The 19,912-nt window shown below is 38.4% G+C and overlaps 1 protein-coding gene across 2 annotated transcripts in view; it reads right to left on the bottom strand.

Moving 5' to 3' along the window:
* Positions 1-781: 781 nt before the first annotated feature.
* Positions 782-19,912, bottom strand: part of NNT (nicotinamide nucleotide transhydrogenase) — a 44,514-nt gene continuing 25,383 nt past the window's right edge. For both annotated transcript variants that reach the window (XM_035310957.1, XM_035310959.1), the window contains exons 17-22: positions 17,559-17,738; positions 13,555-13,714; positions 12,443-12,524; positions 3,848-3,966; positions 3,343-3,458; positions 782-2,993 (exon numbers count right to left, since the gene is read on the bottom strand). In XM_035310957.1, the coding sequence (XP_035166848.1) occupies positions 2,844-2,993; positions 3,343-3,458; positions 3,848-3,966; positions 12,443-12,524; positions 13,555-13,714; positions 17,559-17,738 (807 nt within the window). In that variant the 3' untranslated portion in view covers positions 782-2,843. The remainder of the gene's footprint in view (positions 2,994-3,342; positions 3,459-3,847; positions 3,967-12,442; positions 12,525-13,554; positions 13,715-17,558; positions 17,739-19,912) is intronic.

The following is a 19,912-nucleotide window of genomic DNA, read 5'->3' as shown; positions in this document are numbered from 1 at the left end:
TGTTTGATACAGGCTACAGTAAATACATCTTAGGTGATAACAAGGAGCTGCAGACAGAGGGTACGGTAAAATCTTCAAACTAGCAGTCAGATAAATGAAAGGACATAGGTCATCACTTTATTTCTCAGACTGCAAATCTACAGTGTGGGTACGTGCTCCCTAGGTGGGCTACTCAATCAAGGGGAAAGATTACCTCATGAATCAACACTAGACTTCAGCCTCAAAGGCCTCAAGTTTCAGCTTGACCAAAGCCTGAAGAAAGCATGAGAGTTACATGTTAGACCTGTGCAACCATACAACTGAACAGACTATCAGATGGCTAACATTATCCATTTATCACTCACTTTGAAGGTAGATACTTAAATCACCACAACAACCAGCTTGACCATCTTGTAGAAATAAGAACTGAATTGTATTCATCTTGCACTTCAGCCAACAGAAAATTAGGCATTCAGTCAAGCTAGTTTTTCAGGTTTTCTTTAAGGCAATAGAATAGTTGATGTCAATGTATTGCCTTAAGTTGTCTAAGCCTCTTCATTTACTAGAATAGGTTACAGACAAGTTTCTAAGGTCAGGTGATATCATTCATACCTCAGACATATATTTCAAGAAAAATCCAAATTAAAGAAAAGGTGAAAGCATGTTTCACTATGATTCCTTTTCACTATACTCTTCAAATCTCAACATCCTTGGGTGGATATTCTAACTCTCAGAAAGAACCTCAGATTACTTATCTAATCAGGAAATGCAACAGGTGAGAAAAAAGACAGTTATCAATAAAGAAAAATAACTGACTTTTTATTAGCACTTCAACAATTACCTGGTGTTCCATGGTAAAGCACAGTTTTAAAGATAACGCTGGTACCTCTGATCCAACTGTACATTTTGTCATCAAATACAAAGGAAAAAAATAGTCTCCCCACAGTTTGTTTTTTAAAGAAAATCTAAGTCTGATATTAAGTACTTAAAAGCAAAGACATGTTGCATACTACAGTTAGATACCTGAAGTTTGACAAAACAAAAATTAATGCTTTAGGATGTTAAATCCCTTCAAATCCCTTTTCTACCTAGTTGTGAGGAAGAGAGAGGGGATTGTTTCTTAACTCTTCCCCTTTCACATTTCACCTCTTTTTTTTTTTGCAGACCCAAAAGAAAAGTTGAATACAATGAAATTAAAGTGGTCGTACATGCTATCTTTACACATAGCTGCCACAATGTTTTAAATTACAATTTAATTTCAAGTATTTTCCTGCAGTGTACAACACGTTAATGCTTACGTGGTAATTTTTGTTTTCAAATTATATACAGGAGATTTGCAAAAAGGGTAGCTTTCATATTCTGTTACATTTCTAATGCATTACCTGTTCAAAGTCTGCATTTTAAGTGATCTTAACATAAAAACAGAGGTAGCTACGTGGAAATACTATATTTTACACAAAGTCTCAATACATGGTGTAATAAAAAAAATAACATTTGTTCTGTCAGTCAAGATGGATTAATTTCAAGACTTACTTGATGGCAGTTTGACTTCCCCAGATATTAATGCTTTTTAACACAAGGACAACTATATGTTTAGCCTTTGTCACCACGGACAGTTGCTACATCATTATGCAAACATGATAAATTTGTTTTATTAGGCAAATATTTGAGTTCCACTCAAGTACACTTAACATAATAAAAATAAAACAGCAATCTATGTCATAATTTAATTCTTTGCTGAACTTATTGTGGGAATTTAAACAGTGCTTTCAATTGGATTAGGAGAAGTCAAATAATCAAAACATTGGATTTTAAGTTTGGTATGTTTCTGTGCTGTCCAAACAATAGCTTATTTAGAAAAATTCTAATAAACTCCAGCATCTTAAATATGTTCAAAAGTGCCTTTTCCAGCATCACAAAAATGTTGATTAAGAAAGCATCACTAAATTTTAAAGTAGCAAATACATTTAAAAGTCTAAGTGAATAAAAACTGAAACACTGTGGTCCAGATTCTGTGAACAGAACATCTATGCAACATGTCCTATGCAGAACTGGACCTTTTTTATATAAAATTTAGAAATGCAACAACTGGAAAAGATGGATAATCTAGCAGCTGCTGAAAATGGTTAAGCAGTACAGGTGTACATTTCCTTGTCAGGCTTGAAGATCACTTGGTAGGTCCCTGAAGTCCCATGTTTCATTTTACATAAGTGGACACTACGAAAATGTGGAACTGTATTTTAAAGGAAAGTAATTTTCCTAAAACGTTCCTCATTCACAGCATCCATATATCCCCAAAAGGAAGAGTTCAATTTTTTATAGAGATTTAATATAGTATTATGTTTAGAGTCTCAAATCATGCAAGCTCTCATTTGCATCTGTTCACAGCTGTTTGTAATTTTGTTTTGTATTTTGATGAAATAAATAGTTATTTTTGTTCATACTGGCCAAAGAACAGCTTTGATGATAAGACAGAATACAATTTTGGCACAGTAATTTTTAGTGAATTTCCATGACAGAAGTATAGACAGTTGGAAATAGGAAGCCAATAACCATTTAAAGATGACAAAGAATAATTACTTCCTGCTTCCAACAACTCAATGTTAACCTTAAAAAGCAGACTTTCATATCCTAATGCATTGTCTCATAGGAGGCTTAGTTTGAGAGCTAATGTGCCCCTTCTTTCATAACAACCCAAATCCCTGACTCAACTACATCTCCTAGGAGTCAATGCTATGTTCTGCAAATGCTGACTGAATTTTGACAGTGAGAAATTCTTCTAACTCTTTGTTTTCCATGACCTCTGTGACAAAACTGTACTTTTTCATAAATCAGTATTTAATTTTGTTTACATAAATCAGTATTTAACTTTGATATGATTCCCTGACTTTGGCCTGCAGGGCATCACAGGTCTTCTTAGCATCTCCCAGCAACATGGCAGTATTGGGTTTGTAGAAGATCGGATTGTCCACAGCTGCATAACCAACTCCCAGAGATCTCTTCATTACAATGACCTGCATATAAAGAGCTCATGTTTGATACAGGAAAAGACAGCCATCATCCCTGCTCAAATACAGAAGACAAAGCCATTTTGCTTTACTCACATGTGTGTGAAGTATGTTCATTAGTTTTTTTGACTGCAGTCATCATTAGTCTCACTAAAGCACTCAGCAGTGATTATAAAATTATGAGCACTGCATCATATTTGCAGAGTACTGACTGTTTTGTTGAACATCTTTTAGAAAAGCTTCTCATGGAAAATGGAATACTAAGAAAATCTTGTTAGCTTCTCCTATAAACCATATTTTTAAAAGCATACTCTCTATAGGTAGGTAGATGCTGACACAATCCAGTTAATCTCACCTGTTTGGACTTCCAGACCTCAAGAACTGGCATTCCAGCTATGATCGAGTTTGGATCTTCCTGAGCTGCTGAATTAACTGTATCATTCGCACCAATTACAAGGACCAAGTCAGTATCTGCAGCAAGAGAAATAAAACAAAAATGAGAAAAACATTACGTGAAACCTGAGCACTGATGCACTGGTGTGCATGTTTGTGACAAATCTGACCTTCAGGGGCAGAAGAACCCACTGTGTAAGTACACTACAAACATTAATTCACAAATAATTTTACCAACTTAATCAGGCAAGTTGAGAGCCCATATGTGCTACCAACTACCCCCAGCAAGCCTGTAAGAATCCATCAGTTTGCCATCAGCTGCAAAACCAGACAGGTTGCAAATGAAAGACCTCTGTTCACTGACTGATGTTTCTATTTTTAAAATCTTTGTGTAACATAGAAACAATCAAATAAAAATTGGCAAGAACAAATGAAATCTAATAGAAGCTTATAGCTTGCATGGTAACCTGGGAAGTCTTCATTGATCTCGTCCATTTCCAGAACAATATCATAGGGAACACCAGCTTCTGCTAGGAGTACATTCAGCTGGCCAGGCATACGGCCAGCCACAGGGTGAATACCAAACCTAAAAGAAAAGTCCAGTTCTATTAGTAAGTAGTGACCACTCTGTTTTACACAATAAAACTGCCACCTTTGACTTCAAAGGCCAAGAAGTTCAAGTTTAAGTGTGTGTGAATTAATAAAAGGAAGTGGTTAAACCTTAAAAATACTAGTTTTCAAGTGTAGCAGGGAACTAAATGGGTGGGAAAGGGAACACGGCCCACTGATTTGACTCCAGTAAAACTGAAGAGGCTAGGAGAACATTTTCAATCCTTCCGTCATAAGATCTTAAGAAATTCAATGCACCTGTAAGAAGAGTGGCTTTGGAGAGCCTGCTGCACTAACAGTGCCACACACACTTCTAGCAACAGCACAGAAGCAACTAGTGGCCACAAATGCCAGGAAACACATCACTGCAGGATGGAACAAGAATGTTAAGTTTTCCATGCAGCAGCAGCTTATAAAACCAAACTTGGTGTGTTTTCTTCAAATGCTTTTGAAAGTAATAGGCCTATTTTACCATTTACTAGCTACAGCCACCAGCCTGAGCCACAGCTCACACAGCAAGCATTTGCATCCATCTTCCAAGCTGTACCATACTCAAACTCTTGTGACTGACCTCTTTGATTCTTTATGAACAAGCCTGCTTTGTGCAAAAACAACCCTTAATATGCTTTGCAGATTCCTCACATTACTAAAAAGTGGAAGTGCCACAAAGTGAATAAGCCAAAATATAACATTCTTCATGAACAGTCCGAAAGACTGTGCAGCCTTCCTGAAACAAAAGCACTCCTACACCTAGGAATGTCCTTGGCAGATGACTTACTGAATCAGGTATCTCTAGAGCATGCATGATTATTAGTAGCCTAACACTGCAGTCCAACAGGAAACTTAGCAGGAACTCCTGCTAAGGGGGGGGGGGGGGCGCAACAAGAAGTTAAGCAGCTCTACCAGCATAAGCATAATGATTTGAGAAATGTTTTCTGAACAGCTTAAAACCAATATATAGGAACCACATTGCTTGTGAGTTACTAAATATTCAGACAGATGCACAGAGCGGCCAGGGTGACATTAAAGCGTGTAAGACTATTAAACTGATGAAACTTAGAACAGAGGTGTTACACTGGTTAAGCTGCAACTCCCACAGACGTTTTTGTTAGAAGCAAATCTATTTCTTGTGGGCAGTGTATTCTTCTACTCCTCTACTGTCCCTGAATAAACTAGGCAGGTCATGCCTACTGTCACACGTGTTTTCTATCTTTCCAGTTCCAGAGCAATCAAACATAATGCTGACTCAAGCACAGCAGAAATGTCTTGGATGAACGTTGTATATGGATGAAGCTAAATGTTTAATACAGAAGCATACATGTATTCTGGAATAGGCAGAAAACATCCAGGAGAAAACTGAAAATTCTTGGATTTCTAAAGAAAATTTTCAGAACAGAAATCCAAGTGAGTCAGGAATGCAATAAAAGAACTTCAGACAGAATTCCTCAGAAAGAAATGAAAGACTGATAAATCAGCTTGCCATGTCTGAGGGATTGCCACATATTTCTATTTTCAACTCCACAGAGATGGAAGTGGATACCACATGACTGAGGGTCCACAAGTCACAGTACAGATACATCCTTAAAAGGGCAACTGAATGCTCCATCAGCAACGCAGCATTAACACAATGCAAAATGAGACAATTGAAAATCCAGAAACAAAATTAAGGACATATGATTAATCCACATAATGCTAGACTCACTGCAGCTTTAAGCTCCAGGTCAAAGAGGAGGATAAAGTCAGCTTTAAAAGGAATATTTCAAATAAATTAAGAGAATAGACTGTATTCAGCTAGCAAACATTTGGGATCCTGATGCAAAGGATAATACCTAGAATCAGAGAAAGAATTGCAAATAGGACAAAACATTAACAGCTTATGTTTCACACCAATCTGTCAGTAATATAAGCCATGCGTAAGACATGCAGCTAGTCCTAAACTGTACCAAATTCAAACATTTACAGTACCCTAGGAGAACTTTTATTCTGAAGTATACTCTAGAAAAACCATCACTCCTCTGGCAACACAAACAGATTTTCCAACAAAATTCTCTTTTGTTTCTAATAAAATGATTTGAGCTTCTTTGTGACCAAAGCTGCTTTGGCAATACACAAAACAAAATACTCGTGAGGTTTCTATTAAGTATTATATACATATACAATCTTATTTCAAGAGTTGGAAAGCCAAAATTTAAGCTGCCAAGAGAATGAATTTCACCTTTGACTTCACCATTCCTGGCAAGAGACAGAGAAAAACAAGAAAAGAAAGGGACAAATGATCTTCATTCAGGAAGAGTTATGGCATGAACAATCAGCAGTTAAAATCTTCTGACAGACTGTTTGAAACCACACACTGTGTATTCAGAAAGTTTGAGAAAGCTGCTCATACAAAAGCTTTTTGGACAAATATTGAAATTAGTCCCAGAAATCTGTTTCTGTGAGGCTGTTAACCAAATATGACAGTAGCAGCCAGTACCTCTTGAAATTCGACATGCAAGCGTGTCAAAAAGGCTCATTAAAAATATAAGCTTATCTAAAGGCTTCCAAAATTTCCCAAGATCTACACACATCTGGAGTAAAATTAGCCAGCCCAACTGAAAGTAGAATTCAGGTAAACATGGAGAAGAGATAACTAAAATCCTTGATGGCTCACAGCACGCCCAACAAAAGCCACATATCTTGCTCCTGACTCAAAACAACAGCAGTTCTTCAAAGCTACGTGCTCTACAGCAGAAACAATGTCACATGTGCTCTCCCAGATGTTCAAAATATGAATCACATTCATGTTTAAAAATTTAAAATATGAATGACTTTAAAAAAGAGGTATGTTTTAAGGAAAATGTTTCGAAGGGGAAAAATCACTAAGTTTCTTTGACATGCTTTTAATACAAGTGACATAAAAACTCCCCTAGCTATTTTTTCTTTTAATCAGAGCAGAATCTTACACTCTTGATTTTGTTTACCTGGCATCAAGTTCTCAGTCTACACATACTTTACCCAAAACAAAGATGCAAAATCATGTTGTGGCTGACTTGAAACCTTATTCTGGATGTTCATGGAAACACAGATCTACCAAGAATTTTCTATCTCAACCCTGACTCAGACTGTATATCATGTGGCTTGCTTATCATGCCAGTTGTCAGATTCACTGAAGTTAGCACACACCTCTGTGCTACTGACAGACTTCACACCTAAAAGTATGGGTACTAGGCAAGAACATACAGCTTTTTTTTAGCCTCTTTCAGGTAGCTTTTTAGCTTCAGAAAGACAACGCAGCACACTGAAAAAAAGGACGTGCTTTGAAGCTTTTCTTGTAACAGAAAGCAACATTTTCTTTTAAATTTAGACTAAAGATCTAAAACCTCTCACACACACATGGCATATCTGGGACAACTCTTTCTAGCACAGAAAGCATTTAAATTCAGAACTATTGCACTGAAATTACTGAAAAACACAAGATGGAAATCCCATTTCCTACACTTAATAAAGTCAGCATCTTTCTGTATTACCAATGGCTAGATAATATTCTTGTCATTAATACTGAAAGAGCTAACACATACCTAACCCAATGTGAAAGTGTTTCAAGATCACTTCATCATGTGAAAAAAGGATTCCTGCCATTATGCCAAAGTCGAGCAGAGTGATTAAAGTATGTAACATCTGGCTGGTGCCCAATTCAGCTTGGTCAACATTTTAGAAGTTGTATTTACAGAGAATAATTTGCCCAAGAGTTATGCTTAACCCCCGCTCATGGCCCACCATCAACCATTCACTTTACTTATCCTTTGACACAGGATTCCATTGTTTCTGTAACAGACGATCTGTTATTCAAGGTAACAGGAGACAACAAAACAACAAAAACAAGATGAACAAAGGACTGCACCATTCAGATAGCATGCAGCTTAAATCCTGACAAATTACCATCTGCAGTGCAGCACGGCTTCTAAGTATCACAATATAATAATCCAATCACACATTATGGATGACTATGCAGATTACTAGCAACAAAGCACATAGCTAGCTCAGGTCTGATTACACGCCTCATGCAACTGATGACCCCAAAAACAGTACTTGAAAGGGACAAAGCTCAATGGCTCTGCTGGAGTCAGGTTTGCTAAATTGAAACTGAATTAAATCTCCTAAATTAAGCATACATAAACGAAGGCTGGTACTGGCTCTATTTCCAACCACTCTGGTGAGAGGGTTTAATCAGAGCAGGGGTAAAATCCAAGTACATGGCATGGACCTGGCTCAGTGCAATAGACCTCCCAAGAACCCAAGAGTAGGGAAGTGTCTGAAAAGCATCACAAACGGACCTAAGAAGGTCACCTCGAGCTGAGTTGATGCTTAAGGAACCACTGACATACCAACAACACACCCCGAGAATCATGCAGCCATACTTGCATCTTTGCAGAATCAGATCACGTACTGCAAGGTTTGATCATTCTCTCTAGTTACACTGATACAGCACTTCAGCTAACAGATCTGTTAAACATCAATTGTCCCTCCATATGCAGCATTAATGATTCAGAGCCCAACAGTTAATTTGACTACAAGAAACAGAACTGACGTACACATATCCGCTTAGTTTCTTCCTAGTGAGCATACTTCAGTTTCCTAGAAACTTGCATTAACATTCACAGTGCTGCCATTCAGCAATTTGACAGTAATTTTAGTAAATTGATTTTATTCGTTAAGTTACACAAAAACACATGTAAGCCGTGCCCATCCATACATTCTATCACAAACATTTAGCACCACTGAATAAAAAAAACAGAACCTTAAAATAAATTTGATTAGAGCTCAGCCAGAAGTAAAAAGAATTCAAAAACACAGATCCAACACTAAATCCATCCTGTCACATTTTCAAATATGTAAGAAACCCATAAGTGTTTCCATGTGTTTAAAAATAATCAGATTCTCCAGCACCAGAAGACTGAAATGAAAGTCCTGCAAGACATCTACATATACAAATTAGGTTTTAAAAAAAATACAGCATTTTAACATCTAATCTAAAAGGCTGTTAAGGAAGTGATCTGTATTTCCATCAACTATGAGAGGGAAAATAAAACCATCATACCTTAACTAGTTTTAAAAAGTCCAAGCCCTTTCAACCTGGAATTAAATGTTCTTCTCAAGAGTACTATGCAGGAAATTAAAACACACTGACTGAAAAGGTCTTAGGAAAGTGACGCTATGGCAAAAGCTCAGTGTTTTGGAGTGGACACAAAGCTTGTCAATTACGCATCTACATATAAGAATGTATTCAATTTTTAACTGTACTATAATACTACGGAAAAATTATATACTCTATATATGGAATTATTATATAATTATATAAAAGAAATCAGAATTTCACAACTGGGGGCCTACAACCAACACAGCATGTAGCTGAAGAAGTTTGTTAACATGAGAACTTTCCACACTTTACTCAGTTGTAACTTTGCAGAAACAAAACTAGTTGTAAAACAAGCACCTTCCCCCCAAGTCCACTGAATTCTGGATACTGTGGGATTTAGACTATAAAAAGTTTTGTTGTTTTGGCCATCCATATCTAGGTAACACTATAATTGAGGCTCAGCAATATCCAGTTTTGTATGTGATCCTACTAATGCATTAAAGATGTAATCTACTTGCAATACCATCTCAAGTGATGATTTGATGTTAGCAATTGTTAGCAATATGTTAGCAATATGTTAGCAATTTAATAACTAAAGCAGTCTAAAGTTTTTAAACTCTTCTGTAATTGTGAATTTAAGCCCTAGTCATAAAAGGTTACACATCATTTTATACAATCTGTGCTCTTCACTGAGAATGTTAGGGGTATAAGCATAGTTATTTAAAACAACAGCGTCTCTGGATCAGTCATGAGCCATGAAGGGAAAAAAGACCATATGACAGATGCAATTTTTCTTGGCACACTATGGGCATTACAAATTGATGACATTCGTATGTCCATGCTGGCACTCTTCCACAGTGGATGTGTGAGAGTGTCACTACATCTGGATGGTGAGTGTACTTAGGGTCCCGAGGCGCTCCAGCCCTACTGAAAGCTGAGGGACAGCAGCTGTACTCAATGAACACCGTGGGAGCTCCGCGAAGTGATGAAAGGCCTAAATTACCACAAACTGTAAATACAGATTTATTTCATTAAAATGCTAGGTAACCACTGCAGTGATCCCTTCCTTAAATTAACTCATGTCAAGTATAAGCCAGTTATTTCAAGGATTCATTCATGTTTCTCCCCTGCAAAGCCACCATAAAAGGCAAAACTAACAATCTTTTATAAAAAAAAAAAAAAGAGCTCCCCCACACAGAAGCTCTAAAAGGAAAGCCAAAAGCGTATGACACTGTCATCACATCAGCCAAGAAGGTTCGTCTAGGTTCTTTTGTTGCACAATTAACAGGTCTTCAAAAATTTTAATGCAATTTGGACACATATTCAGCTTTTGCTAAACGTGGAAAAATAAGGAGCGAAGAGAACTGCTCCAGGAAGTAGATAACGTGAGCGTGCATCTCACTTCTCACATATCCAAGCAAAATACCTGGATAAAGCCATTCAATATGCAGAATTGCAACTCCAGATACACACTAACAAATAGTTGTTGCTAAACCCTACAACAACACTGCTGTTACCCACCACAATGCATGCTGTAAAACACTGCAAAGACCTATATGCATCTTTTCAATGAGTTTGAAAAAATAGTGAAAGAAGAAAAACAAAACCAAAAAATCCCACTAATTGCTGTTGTATAGATTCAAAAGGAGAGTCACCATCTAAATGAAATAAACACATGGAATGCAGAGAACGAGTATGGCTAACCAGCATCTGTCCAAATATCTTGTTTCAAACGAAAGCTGACCCTTGACTAATTTTAACATACTATGTTACAATAATTAGAAAATACTTTCCCAAACAATTAACAAGGGAGGAATGATGCTAGCTTTCCGGTATTTTCAATACCTCTAACGTCTACAAAAAAAATTGAGGGAAAAAAGGACTTGAGGCCAGTACTAGCACCTAAGAATTCTCTCTCGGCACTGCAGCAGAATGAGGTAAAATAAATAAAATCTGGCAGTAGTGACATACTTCTCCAATAATCCTACCATGCAATACTCAATGGACTCTAATTACAGTGTTACTTGCAATTGTAAAAACTTAACAGGAACCCAAAAAATTAGGTCTAAGATGCTTAAGGGATTAGAGTATCTGTCATGGGAGAAGGGCTGATAGAGTTGGGATCTTTAACCTGAAGAAGAAAAGGCCCAGGGTGATGTCACTGTGTAAGCACCTAATAGAGAAGAGCAAAGACACCACGGAGAAGAATCTGGTTTTGTTATCCAGTGAAAGGAAAAGAGGCAATTGTCAAGAACTGAAATACAAGGAAATCCATTTAAACCTCAGAAAAACAAACTGTTTTATTCTTTCCCAGACAGGCTGTTAAGTCTCCAGCCCTGGAGACTGAACAGTCAAACCCAATTGGACAAGATCCTAAGCAACCTGCTCTAGCTGACTGTGCCTTGAACAAGTGTATTGGTTGAACTTGATAATATCCAGAGGTCTATGACTCAAACCATCCTGCAATTCTGTGAAGGTTCAGGTTACATTAAAATAGCGATAGAAGTTTGTACTCCTTCCTGGTTTCATTGGCTGCCTTCTGAACAAGTGAGACAGTAGAAACCTTAGAACTGTGGTGTGAGAGAAGATACCACAACCCTAAAGCCTGGAGGAGGCAAAGGGAAAAATCAGGCAGCATATCTTACGGAAGTCCTGCTGCAAATATTAAGATTACATGGATTGATCTATGAAGATTTTGGAGGAATCTGGATATCTACATGTAACTGAGAGACAGTCTGCAGCACATTTCATACAAACACGGGGCTTTAAGCAGCTGCAAGACGCTTCTTAACAGCACACACTGACCATCTTTAGCTATCCCAGAGCACAGAAAGTATTAGTAGAAGAGTACAGAAGCAAGGCAGACTTTTTTCTTTTTCTTTTTTTTTAATCTAAGAAGGGCATCTACCTAAACATGCCCATCAGAATTGGATTTTAATGTCACTATTATTTACTACTGCTGCTGAGTAATTATAAGCATTGCTGCCATTAACGCAAGTCAGCTATCCTACGAAAGTCCTGTAATCTTGGTGCACATGCCACTCTACCCAATCTACTTTTCCACTTCAGATAAGACAGACACAATCAAAAGCACTTTCTTCATACTGCAGAAGGCCCACGTTTCCTTCTGAGGATCATCCACTATTCCCACTGCAGCCCTTCAGCTATTCCCTGACAGATTCACAAGCAGACGGATGAATTCCCTTAGAAAATTATTTCATAGAGAGCTCAGCATAAGAATGATTGCCAAAAGAAAAATTAACCAAAACACACACTTGCTGCAGATTTTAATGCAATGAAAAAAACTATAATACTTTTCATCAAGGAAAGTACTTACCTGACATTCTTCCCTTGTTCTCTCAACATCTTCACAAGATCAGCTATAGGGTACTGAGCTTTTGCTGCACACAAACCATAACCTGAAAGAAGAATTCCAATGTTTTAAGCTGTTTTCTTATTTAAGTGTAGATAGAATAGTTACAGGGAGTAAGTAAACCTTCCACACATGCAGCAGCTGTCTGCTCACACTATATATTATAAAAATAATATATATTTTAGTTAATATATAAATAAAATTTTATATTTATACACAAGCATATGTGAATGCATGTATCTCAGATACTCATATAGTGGTCAGGCTGCAGCTCCCTAGGAATGTAATTAATCTCATCTTTTTGGTTTCCTGACCACTAATAGTATAGTAGCTTGACCAGCCAAACTACTAAGTAACTTGCTTCACTTTCACTGAAACATGTGTTCCCTGCTCTATCAGAAAAGGACAACTTTGTTTTTTGCATTCTTTCCCATTCCATTGCAAAAATATGATTTACATGATTTAACACAACAGTGCCATTCAGTTGAAGAGAACATCTTCAACCACTCTTTGTCTGATCTCTCCTAACAGGAAATATACTATTGAGCCTATGGCCAACATACAAGTTTAACAGAACACAGGGTTTTGGTTTTCAGGTTTTTTCCTACTTGAATTCCAGTATTTGTTGGATGCTAACTTTGATTCAGATGTTTTCCTGCAGGTTTTCCCAAAAAAAAAAAAAAAAAAATGCAGAATTAAGCAAGAAGAATTAAGCAAATACTCTCATTAATGTAAGTGATAGAATTTTTAATAATTGTCTTACTGTTATCAGTGGTACCTTGGAAACTTGCACCACATCAACTGTACCCAAAATTAACAGCCTCTGTCCTTATGTTAAGACAGCCTCTATCCTTATGAATTTAAAAGCTAGATAAGCAGGAAAAAGTGGGAAGACATGCACACACAGAGAAGTGAAGTGGCATACACATGTTTACACAGAGGAATGACAATTAACCTGGGAACAAAAGCATCTCTCACAACTCCAGACAACCCTTCAGTTTTTTGTTTTGGGGTGTTTGTTTGTTTTAATATCACATCCTCTGAACATCTTGCTTTATAAGTCAAGAGTGTCTTACCTGGAGTAATAATAATGCTATTAGCTTCTTTTATCATTTCAATTGCATTGTCCACATTGATTTCTGTGTGGGTTCCAGTAATTTCCATGGGCTTCCCACCAGCTGTTGATGTGGTACCATAGCCCCCTAGAATCACATTTGCAAGGGAACGGTTCATAGCCTGAAAGACAACAGGTTTTTGATCAGATAAGATAAAATAGAAAAATAAAGCAGAGGAGACATCCACAAAAGAAACGTCTGGAAATATTAAAATCTTCCTGACAATAGTCTTTATCTGTTGGTTTTGCCTGCTGACTACTCAGTTCTTAAAACAGACTCCTTAAAACAGACACAGATTACAACGATAATAGCCAAACAATAGCTTCTAACATGTAATACTACACAGATAATGACAGATAAACAGCATTTTCCCAAGGCAAAGAACAAAACAAAACACACAAAAGAAAGCTGCATCAAATATTAGTCTCTTTCTGTCATTAATATGAAGATATAAAAGAATAAATATTTGATGACAGAAATTTTATATACATACATATAATTTTTGCAAGGTATTTCTCTAATTCTTGAGCAATTCAAGATGTAAGCACAGAACTACTGCATGGAAACCACGTGGCTCTTACAGATAGTACAGAAGCAAAGCTCCTACAGGATCACAACAGAACACAACAGGACAAAGCTAAGCAGCCACACAAAACTAACCAAATGCTAATTGAAAACAAATTTGAATGAACTAAAGGGGGGCATTAACTTACTGGCAGAGTACCAAGGGGGAACAAGAGATCTTAAACTAGGAACTTTAAGAGAAGAACACATCCTGAAAATTCGGCTCTGTAGATACACAGCCAGGAAAAGCCACCGGCTAAATGCTTTCACTGGCATGTCTCCTTGTGAGCATGGTCCCAAAGCAATATCTGGAAGTAGGCAAAACTTGTAATTGCAATAAACAAAACTTCAGAAGCAGGGAAGGAACAGGCATAAATTTCTTTTTTAATTAAATATGTGTGTCATTCACCTGCTGTGCTAGCTCATAAATCACAGCAGATTTTAAGAATGGATATGGAGAGACACACATACAAGTGAAAGGAAATACCCACACAAAAGTATGCTTCCAAGTCCATTTTCCACTGATACTTAATATCATGCAACTCCACAGTTTTATTCCTATAGCCTGAGAAGATGTGCCACTCTATGCAATTCAGCATCTAGCAAACAAGCACAGCAAAGATGTTGGAAGAACTTTTGTTTATTCTGACACAGATACTGTAAGGATGGTGCACAGTAGGGCCCAAATGCAGCTTTTGTGAAATCTGCATTTTTGTACAGACTGCAGTTTTTTTATCCTTTAAGAACACACTGCCTTTGATGTGTATCAAAACATTAAACTTTCAAACCAGAGAAGAGACTACTATGTTATAGCAGTTGTATCTGGCAAAACAGTTTAGGCAGAAGAATACATTTTTTAGATGTTGCACACTGTAAGACTACAAGAAGCTACTTTCAAGTCTTATTTAAGCCAAAAGACAACAGTAAGACCAGGACAAAGTAAAAAAAAAGTTCAAGTATTAGAAATCTGAGAAACCACACAAAGCATGATTGTAGCATGTACAAAGATTGTAGCATCCTTGCCTGGCTATGAACCACAGAAGGCTTCAAAATGAGTTAAGACCTCATTAAATAAAATTAACCAAAGCAGCTAAGACCTACCCAGCACAGGGACAGTATGCTAAGTCTTCCATAACCTCTTTCACCTTCTTTACCACCACAGACTACAAACATATACAAATAAAGAGCATGCTTCATCACTACTATTATTCAAAGATAACCCCATTACCAGCAGAAAACTCTTTCTGCTGCATATATATACACAGATGGCACTGCCTGAGGCTTCCAGTCCAGGTAAAACCAAGCCCTTGATCCCTGAGAATGCCAAGCCCTTCCATGCCCACTGTGCCCACATAAACAGCACAGCTAGTACATGTGAGGAGGCAACATAGAATTTGTAAGACTAGCATAGTCTGTGCCTTCTCTTGCTCTGTTTCATTACCTCAGCTAATGGTTCCTCTCCTACCTGAAGCATCTTCCCCATCCCTAAGCATACTGATTCTAATACTACAATTAGAATCATCAAATATTCACTCTGAAAAAAACAGGGAGAAGGAAATGTTAATACAATCAAATATTCTGTAAAAAGGCATGTTGCATTAGTGCTTTAAAAGAACCGAAATCCACAAGATGAGTGAACAGTACAGGCCTTTGCTTTTCTGTGTGAAAGTTAAATTATTTGTCCTTAATTCACCTTAATAATAGGCACAAAATGGGAATGTGGAAAAATCAGTCAATAAGATATGAGTGCAAAATGTTAAGGGATTATCTGAATACATGTTGGCCAGTTTTATTAACTCATGTAAAAGCTATAAGGGATTATCTGGATAGGTTTTGGATAATTAACCTACAGTTTTATCACAAAAATAAAATTGGAAATTTAAAAAGAAGCTTTCAGCCATTATGTTTCCACAAATACCAGCACATCTGCACTAGATGAGTTTCAATACATATCCAGTTTTGTATGGAAGTCATATTGGAGGTTAAAAAAAATGAGGTAGGGAGAAACTGCACTGCTTCATTAGCACAGGTTACAACATCCTAAAGCAGAGACCTTTCTTGGAACCACTGGAACTCAGAAGCATGTTTTCTTCCTGAAACACAGCTTGAAGAAGGCAATGATAATAAATCCCTTGATTATAACAAGGCTTCAGAAGTAATGATTTCCATTAAAGGAAGCAAAGCACAAAAGAAAAATGCTGGGAGAGAAACAAGTTATTCTGTGTATTGTACAGAAATTATACAAACTGATTTTAATTTTACTGGCTGATCAACTTTAATTGTCAAAGCTTATGTGAAGCAGAACAAGACTTTTAGAATATTATCTGAAAAACTACGCTTCCTGAATGTTAAGAAATACATAGAGAAAAATCCCTCTATCACTGCATAACTGTTTTGTTAATTAAATACCTAGGCTTCTTATTTACCTACATTAACCCCAAACAACACCAGCAAGTACCTCAGAACTCTGAGTTCTGAAAGGAGCTAGCAATAAAAGACAGAAAAGGGACAGTAAGAGAAAAATTAAGCTGTAGAGTGACTATGCCTGTGGAAAAGTATATATCCAATAGATTGTATTTTCGCCAAGACTTACAAGGATCTGATCTTTAAAGAACATACTTTTCACAACTCTGTTGCCCCATAAGCATCATCTTTATACTAATACAGCCTAAATTGCTGATTGTATGTATATCATCAATTTAGGTGAACAGTTTTTGGTGTTTTTTTTTGGTTGTTGTTTGTTTGTTTTTAAGACTCTGTCATGGAAAGTACAAAGGAGAGAGATACTGGAAAGCAAGAAGGACTTCTGAGTAAATGATCCACAAAAAAAAGGAAGTCTATTGCTAATAACACAGTATGATTACACGAAGAATTAAAGCTCAAGTTTGCTCTGACAGGCACATTAGTATCAGCAATAAACTTATGCAAGGTTGCTGCCACCCTGTGGTACTTCACAGTAACTATTTTCTGAAGAAACCATTCAAGAACATTGTCCCCCACTCCAAAAAAAAAAATTACTCTCTAACCAAATCAAACCTTTTTAAAAAGGAAGTCACTATGTAAAGTATCTCCTCCTACTGATAAACTTTAAATTTAGTTTAAATTAACAACACTGCAGAGTGACATAACTAAAAAGACAGCTGAGCACAAGCAATCATACCTATTTGAGCTTAGATTCAAACCCCAAATGCACAAGTCCAATGCAAAGGCTTTCCTTAGTTCTGAAGTGGGTCTCTCTCCAAATTCAGAGGTATAACTTAAATGTAGTCCAGGATTTTCAATTAAAAATTCTAGCTTCTAATACCTAGCAGTCTGGTCTTCCGATTGCTAATCTTTCTAGCAAACATTCTGAATAAGGTTTTCCAGTACTTGGAAAACAAGCACAATTTCTGCTCACTTACCACACACATGATGTAAGAGAGGATGGCCCCAGAGGAGCCAATGAGTGCACCAACAATAGTCAGCAAGTTGTTGTTCAGTAGGAAGCCCTCAGCACACAAGGCCCATCCAGAATAACTGTTCAGGACAGTAATAACTACAGGCATGTCAGCACCTCCAATGGCTGCTGTTAAAGTGACACCCTGGAAAAGGAAAGAAAATGCATACTTCCAGTATAAGCTATGATGAAAAAGAACATGCAGAAGTGACAGTCTGCCTGAAGCATTAAAAAAATAAACATAGTTACTTAATAAAGAATCCAAGTATTTTTAATGTAGGAGACATCAAGAAGGAAGAGAGAGAAACACACTCCACTGTCCTGATATGTGCTTGTTTATGTATCTCTACACACAAAATCAACCTACCAGTTCCATGCATTTTTTTTAATAATGAACTTTCCAAAAGTCTTTTAATTGTATACGAAAGGCTTAATTAAGTCATAGCTGCAAGAAGATAGATATATGAATTCGAGTTCTTCAGAACATTTCTGTTTTACAGCTAGATTTAGAGAATCACAGAATCACAGAATAATCTAGGTTGAAACAGACCTCCAAGATCACCGAGTCCAACCTCTGACCTAACGCTAACAAATCTTCCACTAAACCATATCCCTAAGCTCTACATCTAAACGTCTTTTAAAGACCTCCAGGGATGGTGACTCAACCACTTCCCTGGGCAGCCTATTCCAGTGACCAACAACCTGTTCAGTAAAGAAGTTCTTCCTAACACCCAAACTAAACCTCCCTTGGTGCAACTTTAGCCCATTCCCCCTCATCCTGTCACCAGGCACATGGGAGAATAGACCAACCCTCACCTCGCTACAGCCTCCTTTCAGGTACCTGTAGAGTGCCATAAGGTCACCCCTGAGCCTCCTCTTCTCCAGGCTAAACAGTCCCAGCTCCCTCAGCTGCTCCTCGTAAGACTTGTTCTCCAGACCCTTCACCAGTTTCGTAGCCCTTCTCTGGCCTCACTCGAGCACCTCCATGTCCTCCTTGTAGCGAGGGGCCCAAAACTGAACGCAGTACTCGAGGTGCGGCCTCACCAGAGCCGAGTACAGGGGGACAATCACTTCCCTGGACCTGCTGGCCACGCTGTTTCTTATGCAAGCCAGGATGTTGCTGGCCTTCTTGGCCACCTGAGCACACTGCTGGCTCATATTCAGCCGACTGTCAACCACTACTCCCAGGTCCTTCTCTGACAGGCAGCTCTCCAACCACTCATCTCCCAGCCTGTAGCTCTGCTTGGGGTTGTTGTGCCCCAGGTGCAGGACCCGGCACTTGGCCTTGTTGAACTTCATACCGTTGGCCTCGGCCCATCGGTCCAGCCTCTCCAGATCTTCCTGCAGAGCCTTCCTACCCTCGAGCAGATCGACACAAGCACCTAACTTGGTGTCAGCTGCAAACTTACTGAGGGTGCACTCGATCCCCTTGTACAGATCATCGATGAAGATGTTAAAGAGGACTGGCCCCCGTACCGAGCCCTGGGGGACTCCACTAGTGACTGGCCTCCAACTGGATTTGACTCCATTCACCACAACTCTCTGGGCCTGGCCAGCCAGCCAGCTCTTAACCCAACGAAGTGTACGCCAGTCCAAGCCATGAGCAGCCAGTTTCCTGAGGAGAATGCTGTGGGGAACGGTGTCAAAAGCCTTACTGAAGTCAAGGTAGACCACATCCACAGCCTTTCCCTCATCCACTAAGCGTGTCACCTTGTCATAGGAGCAAATCAGGTTCGTCAAGCAGGACCCGCCCTTCATAAACCCATGCTGACTAGGCTTGATCGCCTGCTTGCCCTGCAACTGCTGCATGATGACACCCAAAATAATCTGTTCCATGAGCTTCCCTGGCACTGATGTTAAACTAACAGGCCTATAGTTCCCCGGGTCTACCCTCCAGCCCTTCTTGTAGATGGGCGTCACGTTTGCTAGCCGCCAGTCGAGTGGGACCTCCCCCGATAGCCAGGACTGCCGATAAATGATGGAAAGCGGCTTGGCCAGCTCTTCTGCCAGTTCTCTCAGTACCCTCAGGTGGAACCCTTCCAGCCCCATCAACTTGCGTACATCCAAATGCTGTAGCAGGTCGCCAACCATTTCCTCATGGATTGTGGGGGCCACATTCTGCTCCCCATCCCCTTCCTCGAGCTCAGGGTACTGGGCGTCCAGAGAACAACTGGTTTTGCTGTTAAAGACTGAGGCAAAGAAGGCATTAAGCACCTCAGCTTTTTCCTCATCTCTGGTAACTAAGTTTCCCCCCGCATCCAGTAAAGGGTGGAGATTCTCTTTACTACTCCTTTTTGTGTTGATGTGTTTATAAAAACA

The sequence above is a fragment of the Oxyura jamaicensis genome, chromosome Z, assembly GCF_011077185.1.
Source record: "Oxyura jamaicensis isolate SHBP4307 breed ruddy duck chromosome Z, BPBGC_Ojam_1.0, whole genome shotgun sequence".
NCBI classification, from domain to species: domain Eukaryota; kingdom Metazoa; phylum Chordata; class Aves; order Anseriformes; family Anatidae; genus Oxyura; species Oxyura jamaicensis.
This window is presented reverse-complemented; position numbering and strand designations above follow the sequence as displayed.